This window comes from Dipodomys ordii, unplaced genomic scaffold (assembly GCF_000151885.1).
Source record: "Dipodomys ordii isolate 6190 unplaced genomic scaffold, Dord_2.0 Scaffold414, whole genome shotgun sequence".
Taxonomy (NCBI): domain Eukaryota; kingdom Metazoa; phylum Chordata; class Mammalia; order Rodentia; family Heteromyidae; genus Dipodomys; species Dipodomys ordii.
Window position 1 is genome coordinate 52,327 of NW_012267630.1, and position 10,995 is coordinate 63,321.

Here is a 10,995-nt window from a genome sequence, read left to right on the forward strand (position 1 = left end):
TCTGGGCCTGGGCACTGTCCCTCAGCTCTTCAGCTCAAGGCTAGCGCTCTACCACTTGAGCCACAGTGCCACTTCCGGCTTTTTTCTTTTTGACCTGAGTAGCTAGGATTACAGGCATGAGCCACCAGTACCCAACTCAGGATACTCTCTTATTTTGATGCCAGTCATTGAATTTAGGGCCTGAGCATTATCCTTGATCACTGGTTTTGAACTGCAGTCCTCAGATCTCAGCCTTCTGAGTAGCTAGGATTACAGGCAAGAGCCAGCAGCCCCCAGCTCATGAGATTCTTTTTTTTTTTTTGGTCGGCCATGGGGCTTGAACTCTGGGCCTGGGCGCTGTCCCTCAGCTCTTCAGCTCAACGTGAGCGCTCTGCCACTTGAGCTACAGCGCCACTTCCGGTTTTCTGGTGGTTTATTGGAGATAGGAGCCTCACAGTCTCTCCTGCCCAGACTGGCTTTGAACCGCGATCCTTAGATCTCAGCCTCCTGAGTAGCTAGGATTACAGGCATGAGCCACCAGCGCCCAGCAGCTCATGAGATTCTTATCTCCAATTAACCATCAGAAAACTGGAAGTGGTGCTGTGGCTCAAGTGGTAGAGAGCTAGCCCTGAGTTGAAGAGCTGAGGGATAGCGACTAGGCCCAGAGTTCAATCCCCATGACCAAATAACAAATGGAGAGTAAGAATAACAAAAAGGGCATTGATAGTTCATACCTGTAACCCTAGCTACTCAGGAAGCTGAGATCTGAGGATCATGGTTCAAAGCCAGCCCAGGCAGAGAAGTCCATGAGACTCATTTCCAATTAATCACTAAACAGCCAGAAGGGGAGCTCAAGCAGTAGAGCACTTGCCTTGAGCTGAAGAGCACTGCGACAGCGCCCAGGCTGAGTTCAAGCCCCATGACCTACCAAAAAAAAAAAAGTGTCTCATGGATTTTCCTGCCTTGTTGGCTTTGAACCATTATCCTCAGATATCATCCTGCTGGATAGCTAGGATTACAGGTGCAAGCCACTGGTGCCCAGCCCCATTTGGTGTTTTTAATATCCATCTGTGCAAAAGTGAAATGTTAGAACCTTGACTGAGTTTGCAATTAATAAACAGATGTGATCATGTCTGTGAAAATGGAATTAGAGTCAGCCTATCATATATAAACTTTTTCCATGAACTCAAGCCTAGGCTGTGGTGGACATTTACTCTTAGAGTTTTTGTGCCTACGGTGTCACATGGGGAAAAGAGCCCGAACAGCTGGGTGCTGGTGGCCCCAAGAAATCAGGCTGCACCCACTTGAACAAAGTTCATGTTAATTGCCAGCCAGGAAAAGTAAATGCTAGTAAGTGGCCACGCAGATAAGCACTATCCTAAAACTGTTTCTTCATGACTGAATAACACTCTTCTTTGCTGGCCAGAAATAAAAGTAAACCCCATGGAAACAGCCTCCTTGTTACTGTCATGCAAACTGCTTACATACCATAATCTGTTGAGAAGTTGGTTCACACTTCTCAGAATGTTAAGTTTCTGGGCTCTGTTTCCTCCTTTCTTTTCCAAGGCAATGACGACAGCTTCTTTGAAGCTGAAGAATGGAGAAAGCACCTGTAAAGCACAGCACCCCCTTGTCCTCATCTGTCTCTGCAGGTGGTGACTTTCGACACAGGAAACATCAGCAGTCACAGCAATTACGCTGCTTTGTACACCACTGTAAGGTAGGTTTCTCTGGTGATGGAGATGGGAGAAGTTTTGCCCATTTGTTCAGGGGTCATGGTTACTAAAGCACCTTTCCTCTGGGCCCAGGAAATCTGACTATATTCATACACAGCTGCTGTTGGTGATGTTGCTCCCTCATCACCTCACTCACTACATCTCATCCTCTTTATGAGAAATTTCTCAATAGGAATGCTCCTCTCTAGGGGGCTGGGAAGGTGGCTCAGTGGTAGAGCGCTTTCCTTGCAATGCATGAGGCCCTGGGTTCGATTCCCCAGCACCACATAAGCAAAAAGAAAAAAGCCGGAAGCGGTGCTGTGGCTCAAGTGGTAGAGTGCTAGCCTTGAGCTGAATTGCTGAGAGACAGCACCCAGGCCCAGAGTTCAGGCCCCACAACTGGACCAAAAAAAAAAAAAAAAAGGAATGCTCCTCTCCTAAGCAGCTCTGGGTGTGTGTGTGTCTGTTTGTGTGTGTGTGTGTGTGTGTGTCTCTGTGTGTGTCTGTGTTCCCTTCCTCCCCCCTGGATCCTGCAAGTGGAGTAACTGATTTTATTTCTCTCTGTGCTTTGGCCACAGAATTTTATGACCCTTGTAATGCAGGAACAAGACTTCAGAAAATGGGTTCTCTGGATCAGTGTACTTGCTGTATCTTTTCTCTCCCTTACTCTGGTTTTTCATCTCCCATTATAGATTTTTGTATAGTTTCCAATCTTTTTTTTTTTTTGCAAGAGGAATATACACATATGAAATTTTAGTTGTTGTGCTAGACATGGTGGCACACACCTGTAAGGCCAACCTGGCCTACTAGCAAGGTCCTGTCTAAAAATAATAAATCCATTTGTTCTCCGTATTTTACTGATATCTTCATTTGGCTAATAAAACCAAATGGACATAATGACTTGTACATTTCGTTGTTGCAATGGTTCCTCCTGTATCCCTGTTTTAACGATTTTTTTCCCTTCTCCTCCACATATACCAACATCATATATAGTGAAAGCAGGGATTATACCATGGGAGAGGGACCTAAAAAGCAACAAAGAAACAATCTTATAAATATGTTAGATACAATCACATGAAGGATCTCCCTCTCTCTCTTTTTTTTTTTTTGTCAGTCATGGGGCTTGAAATCTAGGCCTGGGAGCTGTCCCTGAGCAATTCAGCTAAAGGCTCATGCTCTACCACATGAGCCATAGTGCCACTTCCAGTTTTCTGGTGGTTTTTTTTTTAATTGTAATTAAGTGATTACATAATTTCTCAAATTTCACAGTATTGTGGGATAGTGATGCTCAGTTAAAGTCAGAAACACATTCTAACTTTCCTGGAGCAAATTGTCTGTCATGGTCTATAACATGCAATGGTGTACACATATACACCATACATGTGATCAGCAGCATGGGTGTCCCAACCCGCAGGACTTCAACGAGGGCAATGAACCTAAGCAAGAAGGAATGAAGGGACAAGAGACAAGAAGAATGACAGCAAGACAAGGATTCTGATCAAGCTGCCAATTTTTATTTTTCACACAGGGGTATTTATATGCTTAGAATAAGGAAGCTTTTTCATTGGCCATAGCAGCTGCAGGATGTTTGCTTAGGGCAGTGTGAAAAGGTGGTCCATAGCTGCTACCTGGTCTTTGTTTGGGGCAGGATGAAAAGACCAGATTCTGTAAACAGCCTCCAGATGTTCCAGTGAAGATAGTCAAGCCTAACATGCAGATAGACTCCCTGTAGGGCTCTCGACACCTGGGGTTATTTAGTAGTGGTTCAACCAGATGAATGGAAGTTCTTTTTTCTTAAGTCCTGTTAATTATGTCACATCACCTAACATTTTGGATTTAACATCCACTTATCAGGGAGACCATGTGCCACTTGTCTCTTGGCACTTGGCTTACCTCGCTGAACATAATTTCTTCTAGCTCTATCCATTTCCCTTCAAGTGTCATTATTTTGTCCTTTCTAATGGCTGCATAATATTCCATTGTGTATAGATACCACAATTTTTGGATCCACTCATCTGTGGTGGGACATCTGGGTTGTTTCCATATCCTAGCTATTGTGAACAGTGCTGCAATGAACATGGAGGTGCATGTGTCCTTGTATACTGGTTCCTGTTGTTCAGGATAGATGCCTAGAAGTGGTATGACTGGGTCATAAGGGAGGTCAATATTTAGCTTTCTGAGGACCCTGCAGACTGCTTTCCAAAGTGGTTGTATAAGTGTACATTCCCACCAGCAGTGTAATAGGGTTCCTCTTTCTCTGCATCCCCTCCAGCATTTGTCTATGGCTGATTTGTGGATGTGGGACATTCTGACTGGGGTAAGGTGGTATCTCAGGGTTGTCTTTATTTGCATTTTCTTCACAACCAGGGATAGTGAACATTTCCTCATGTGTTTCTTTGCCATTTTTATTTCTTCATCTGAGAAGTTCCTCTTCAGTTCCCTTGCCCATTTAGTAATTGGTTTGTTAGGTTTGGGAGGGCTTAGTTTCTTGAGTTCCCTGTATATACTGGCTATTAACCCCTTGTCTGATTTATTGGGGGTAAATATATTTTCCCAATTAGTTGGTTGTCTTTCTAGGTTGGTTGCGATAGCTTTGGCTGTGCAGAAGCTTTTTATTTTAAGGTAGCCCCATTTGTCCAGTCTCTCTCCAATTAGTTGTGACCCTGGGACTCTCTGTTCAGGAAGTTCCTTCCTGTGCATCTAAGTTCAAGTGTCTCTCCTACTCTGTCCTCCAGTAGTTTCAGAGATTTAGGTTTAATGTTAAGGTCTTTAATCCTTTTTGAGTTGATGTTTGTACATGGTGATAGGCTGGGGTCCACTTTTAGTCTTCTGCATGTGGCCACCCAGTAGCTGAGTAACAAATCTTTACAACAATAACCAGTACAAAAGAAAGACAAAGAGCCAGGCACTGGCAAGCTCACACCTGTAATCCTAGCTACTAAACAGGCTGATATCCAAGGGTCATGGTTCAAAGCCAGCCTGGCCAGGAAAGTCTGTGAGACTCTTATTTCCAACTGAACAGAAAACTGGAAGTAACATTTTGGTTCGGTGTAGAGCACTAGCTTCTTTGCTTACAGGTTTACCTTGTAATCCCACCACAGGAGCAGCTCAGGAGGAGGATCTCTTATTGGAAGGTAGCAGGACTAGTCTTGTTATGCCTGCGTTGCAGGACCCCCCACCAAGAAGACCACTGAGAGTCAGACATTTCAAAGACAAGGCTTTATTCAGGCCGGTGCAGCTCCAGCCTCATCCTACACACCAACACAGCAGAGCTAAGGAGGAAGGCCCTGAGCTGAAATTCCACAGGGCTTATAAAGGCAAAAGCCACAAAGTTACAGCAACCAGATGTGTTAAAAACACTTTCTAGCGCAATAAGAGGTGATAGGGTGTTATCAGACCATTTGGGCCAGGGCAATAAAGGGCAGGGGGTATCTGTGAAGTGAGGGGAGTTTGTGGCCAAAGATAACTCTGTCCTTGGGATTTGTGTGAGTTCTGGTTAACTTCAACACAGATAGGTCAGTACCTGGAATTTATGTTTGCTCTGGGTCACTCATAATTTAGCATAAATGACAGAATGGCCGCTGCCTCAAAATGGAGTTACTTCAACTCTTCAGTCTAACATCCCCACACCCTCTCACTTACTCTCCTGGCTCCAGCACCTAGCTCAGGGACAGTCTGGGAAATCTGCTGAGCAGCCCGAATGAATGAATTAAACAGAGCACTTAATGGTCAAATTCAAGCCTCACTACTACATCTCCGACTACCTGCTGGGCACTCCAGGCCTCAGTTTCCGTAGGGGTGCTCACTCCAGCACCGGGCCAAGCTGTAAAATGCTCGCGAGACAGGCAGGGCGGGACTTACCGCCGCTCTCCGGAAGGAGGAGGGCGGGACAGGATCCTCGGGACGGTTGCTCTTGGCAACGTCGGGCGCTGTCCGGCCGCGGTAGTTGCGGAGCTTCCAACCGTCGGTTCGTCTCTTCCTCCGACCGAGGCAGCAACTTGGGTTATGGTGAGGGCCGAGGGATTCGGTGCCATCCCAGTGTCGCTGGGTCACGGGAGCTTGGTGAGTTGGTAGGGGCCGCGGGCTGCACTTGGGGTGTGTGTGGGGGGGTCTCATCTGTCTGCCGCAACGGTCTGTGAGGTGCAGCTGAGGACGGCCTGGCCCCGCGTTCGGACCGCGGAGTCGGCGCGCACCCGGCTCTGAAGCTTCCCGTCTGCTGAGGGGGTGGCGGCCCTGCTGGGGAGCCGGCGGGGACCGAATCGGCCGCGGCTTCCTGAGGTGCCGAGAGGCCTGGCGGTGTGACTGAACTCGGACCTCTTCGGCGCAGGCTAAGATTCACGCTCCGGATCTGCGCGGCAGAAAGGAGGAGGAGCTGCTAAAGAAGCTGGACGGCCTGAAGGTGGAGCTGTCCCAGCTGCGCTTCGCTAAAGTGACCGGTGTCCTGGCATCCAAACTCTCCAAAATGTAAGCCAACTGGTGTGGAGCCTCACGTGTGCCTGGGGAGTGACCATTTCCTGGATAAATAGAAAAGAAAGAAAGAAAAATGAAATATTTCCCAAACTAGACTAGCCTCCTGAACAGCATAATGAGATCCTGTCTCAAAAATTTCTTGTGCAGCAAAGTATTTATTTAGCTGATCAACACATCACTGGGGCCACAGGCACTGGTGGCTCACACCTGTAATTACTAGTTACTCAGGAGGCTGAGATCTGAGGATCTCAGTTCGAAGCCAGCTCCGGCAGGAAAGTCCATGAGACTCCAATTAATCACCAAGAAGTGAAAGTGGAGCTGTGGCTCATAGTGGTAGAGCGCTAGCCTTGAACAAAAAAGCTCAGGGGCAATCCCCAGGCCCTGAGTTCAAGTCCCACAACCGACATGAACAACAGCAAAAAAGCAGTATTTGGGTCATTTTTCATTTCCTCCCTCCCTTTCCGTATTCTACCCCTATCATTCCACCTTTCTTCCCTCTCTTCTCCCTTTTTCTTCCCTCTCTCTTCTCTCCCTCCCCTTCACTCTCCCTCCTCTTCCATCCTTCCTCCCTTCCCTCCTCTGTCTTCTCTTCCCTCCCCTCCCCTCTATTCCCTCCCCTCTCTTCCCTCCTCTCCCCTCTTTTCTCTCCCCTCTCTTCCCTCCCCTCTCTTTCTTTCCTCTCCCCTCTTTTCCCCTCCCTCCCTTCCTTCCTTCCTCTCTTCCTCCCTTCTTCCTCTCTCCCTTCCTTCCTTCCTTCATTCCTTCCTTCCTTCCTTCCTTCCTTCCTTCCTTCCTTCCTTCCTTCCTTCCTTCTTTCTGCTGAGGTCTTTCTAAACACCCAGGCTGGCCCTAAGCTATGATCTCAGCTCCACAGGTAAACTAGGTTTACATGTGCCACTGTGCCTGATTTTGTGCACTTGGAATTTTAAAGTGTTTTGCTTTAAAGATATTTTATCAGCAGTATATTAAGGAAAACCAAAGAAAATGTAATTGTAGATGTGGAACACAAGGGCAAGATATTACATAGTATATTCTGGTGGATATACTATGCCCTACAATTTCCCCCAATCATTTGTAATAATAAGCAATACAAGAGCAAGCTTGATGGAGTGTGCTTGGAGAAAATGGAGTCACTGAGTGGTAATAGGGAGGAAACAGAGAAATGGAGGCAATAAATGGATTAATACTTACAGATGCCTCTGTAGTATTACCATTTTTCTAGGCATCTGATTTCTGATGAAAAGGGTACAGATGATGCCCTCTTCGCTGACTGTTAACTACCTCTCATTTTCCATCTGGTTCGTTCTAGTAAATGAAGATCCAATTCATGGAGAATATTTAGTCCTGTTGCCTCAGTTATTAATCACAGTACAATAATGTGTCATAGCAGTATAATAATGCACTATTGTATGGGCAAGTATCCATGGACATGTATCTATATAGGAATTTTTCTCTGTGTGTGTGTGTGTGTGTCCTAGTTTTTGTGTGCATATGCTGTATAGGTCTGGGGTGAAACTAGAAATTGGAAGTTTGTAGATGTCTGTCTTCTCGCTGTGTCTCCACATAGTCTTCCTGTATATGTGTTCAAATTTTAACTTCAGATAAGCTCATTAACCATGTTGGATTAAGACTTGTAGAAACCTCATTCTAATTTAATGGCCTCTTTAAAGATCCTATCTCCAAATATAGTCATATTCTAATTTTAGGCCTCCAATATATATACATATTTGTTGGAAATATAATTTAGCTTCTAACACTACCAAAATTATACTTCACTAATGGGGCAAAATTATGGTTTAGTCTGCCAGTTTTATTGTTACTAGGTGTTAAATTAATCATTTGATTAATTTCTAAAGGATATAACTGCTTGGTTAAGTACTTTGTTTTTGTATCGTTTATGTTAGTGTTAGTGTTGGGGATCAGATCAGTTCCACTTCCAGTTTTCTGAGTGGTTTATTAGAGATAAGGGTCTCATGGCCTTTCCTGTCCAGGATGGCTTTGAACCATGATCCTCAGATCTCTGACTCCTGAGTAGCTTACATTGGTAATATTTAAACTCCATTAAATCACTGATGTTACAAGGCACTGTGTCCGTCCATCCAAGATTGGCCTTAATTTAAAAAAAAAAGTCTACAAATGTAAAGAGGACTCAGGGAAAGAGAAAGATGATCAGAGACAAAGTACATTCACATATGCATGTGTGAAAATGTCACAATAAAACTCATTATTTTTTACAATTAATATATACTATAAAACACGTTTTAAGTATTTGGCATTCATTGTGTTGCAAGTCCAAATACTTATTTTATTCTGTTGGTCATGAGGCTTGAACTCTGGGCCTGGGTGCTGTCCCTGAGCTCTTTAGCTCAAGGCAAGCACTCTACCACTTGAGGCACAGTGCACTTCAGGTTTTCTTGTGGTTTATTGGAGATAAGAGTCTCATGGACTATGAGTCAAGTGGAAAAGGTCAGATAATGTGATGTCAGGAAATTGAACCCTTAGATATGTATCTTAATGTTTTTTTCTTTCATGCGTGTGTTTCTAATGCACTTATAAGATTATCTCTTTGTTGCTTTGTATGTCCCTCCCCCACAGTATAACCCCTGCTTTCAATATATTTGATGTCAGTATAACTTGAGGAGGAGATGGGGAAAAACCAGTTGTTTAAAGATACAGGTGGACCTGTTGCAACAATGAGAAGTACAAGTTGTCATGTCCAAAACAAGCTTTACAACGTTGGTGCCAGGGAGGGGGGGGCGGAAGGGGGTGAAGGAGAAAGATTGGGATTGGGGGGGAGGGGGGAGGCTGGGAAAGGATGTGAAGGGTAAACAAAAGGAGGAGGCTGCAATGCTTGGTAAGAAATGTACGCATTATCCTGCCCATGTAATTGTAACCCCTCTGTACAGTATCTTCACAAATAAAATTAAAAAAAAAAAAAAGAGTCTCATGGACTTTCCTGCCCAGGCTGGCTTGAACCGTGATTCTCAGATCTCAGCCTCCTGAGTAGGTACGCTTATAGATCTGAGCCACCAGCGCCTGACATGACTAATGTTTTTAGTAGTAATATTTTACTTGTAACTAGTTGTCTACTTGACCAGAGTTGTCTGTAATGTCTCACCCTTTGTCCTTTACTTAATAGTGAATAAATCTATATATGTGTCTCATTGTTTGCCCTTTTTTTGATTGAGAAAATTTGTAAAAATAAAATGGACCATGTCTCCTTAGTGGTTAATTGTAGATAAGAGACTCACAGACTTTCCTGCCCGTACCGGCTTTGAACCATGATTCTCAGATCTTAGCCTGCTGAGTAGTTAGGATTACAGGCTTCAGCCAGCTGCTCCTGTGGGTTTTGAGTTGCCATTGGGTAGATTATTGGACAGCAATGTAAACAGAAGGTGTGCAATTGTACTGTATGCACTATCTATTTCTACACTAGGGCAAATATATGATGAGTCTTTAGCCTTCTGCTCTTTCCAACTTGTTTTAAACATACAGAAGTTAAATTTGCTTGTTGGTTATTGTGGTTTGTATATTTTTCTTATTTGGAATTTCATTGCTTTATATTGCTGTTTAGATTACTACTGAATACTACATAGTGATGGCTATCTCTAGTTCTCTGACTTCTAACAATCATGTTCTAGAAAATAAGGAATAATTTTCTGGATCATTGCTTTATAAAGTTACCTTAAAATGTGCAGTCATTGAATTTCAAAAGAATAAACTGGATTGGACATGAAGAAAGCCCAGTACATTAAAGTCACAAGACACAGTAGGAGGGACGTTTTATCTTTAATGATAGTGCAATTCGGTAATGATTAAGGAAGGAGAAAGAATATAGAAAACAAGGAATATCAAATTTTTATTTGTATTGGTGTACTTGAGCTTGAACTCAGACTCTAGACACAGTTGCTTAGTTTTTCCCCCGAGGCTGGTACTCTTGACTTGAGCCACTCATTCACCTCAGGCTTTTTTGATAGTTTGTTAGAAATATGTCTCACGAACTTTGTTGCTCACCCTGGCTTTAAAACTTGATCCTCCGATCTCAGCCTCCTAAGTGAGCTAGGATTACAGATATGAGCCACCAACACTCAGCTTCAAGTTGGTATTTTTTTGCTGTTTCCATGATGTACCAATACTGTTTAGTAGTGATATTTTTTTCTTAGACTACAGTATTGAATAAAGTGGTTCTTTTTTACAAACCATTTATTTTTTTGGAGATGACACTGAGAAGACTTTTTTAAAAAGTCTGTGGGAAAATAATTTCATTTTACCACAGCTTGTCTCTTTGAGAGACTTTAAAGAGATTGTTAGGGGAAAAAAGATTGTGTGCTAGAAAATAACTTTATTTTTCATTTTGTTAACCTAGAAAGGTAGAATAACTCTAGCAAAGATTACTTAGCAACACAATTTGATAACTATCATTTTGCAGCCTGGATTAAATTTTTGTAGCCAATAAATTTTGAATAATTACTTGTACAGATCTTCCTGCAAAGGCATTGAACTGACTCAACAACAACAACAAGCCCTCCTTGGTTTTCTACCGCAGAAGACATGCTACTTTTAGTGGAATTGCCTGCAGTGCCTTCCTGATAATAGAACAAAAGCTCAGAACTCTAAAGTCAGAAAATGTGGTTTTATTAAAATGACAAGAAAACTGGAAAGTAGCCCTGAATTTTGACCCTACACTGCCGTTCACTAACCATAGAATTGGCAAGGTTAAGCAAGTTACAGTCAACCTTTGTTTTCCCATCTATGATGTGACATTTGTCATTGTAAGATATTTTAAAGCACCAGGCATCCTGCCTCACACACAGGTGCTCTTTTAAGTTTG

General features: G+C 43.5%; 1 protein-coding gene and 1 pseudogene across 1 annotated transcript; both read left to right on the forward strand.

The window, feature by feature from the left end:
* Window positions 1-1,611, forward strand: part of LOC106001787 — a 38,264-nt pseudogene extending 36,653 nt beyond the window's left edge.
* Window positions 1,612-5,587: 3,976 nt separating this feature from the next.
* On the forward strand, window positions 5,588-10,771 carry LOC106001789 (60S ribosomal protein L35-like). Its single transcript, XM_013036768.1, has 3 exons — window positions 5,588-5,756; window positions 6,022-6,158; window positions 10,644-10,771. The coding sequence occupies exons 1-3, from the start codon at window positions 5,700-5,702 to the stop codon at window positions 10,726-10,728; spliced, it is 279 nt and encodes a 92-aa protein (XP_012892222.1). The 5' UTR covers window positions 5,588-5,699; the 3' UTR covers window positions 10,729-10,771.
* The last annotated feature ends 224 nt before the right edge of the window (window positions 10,772-10,995 follow it).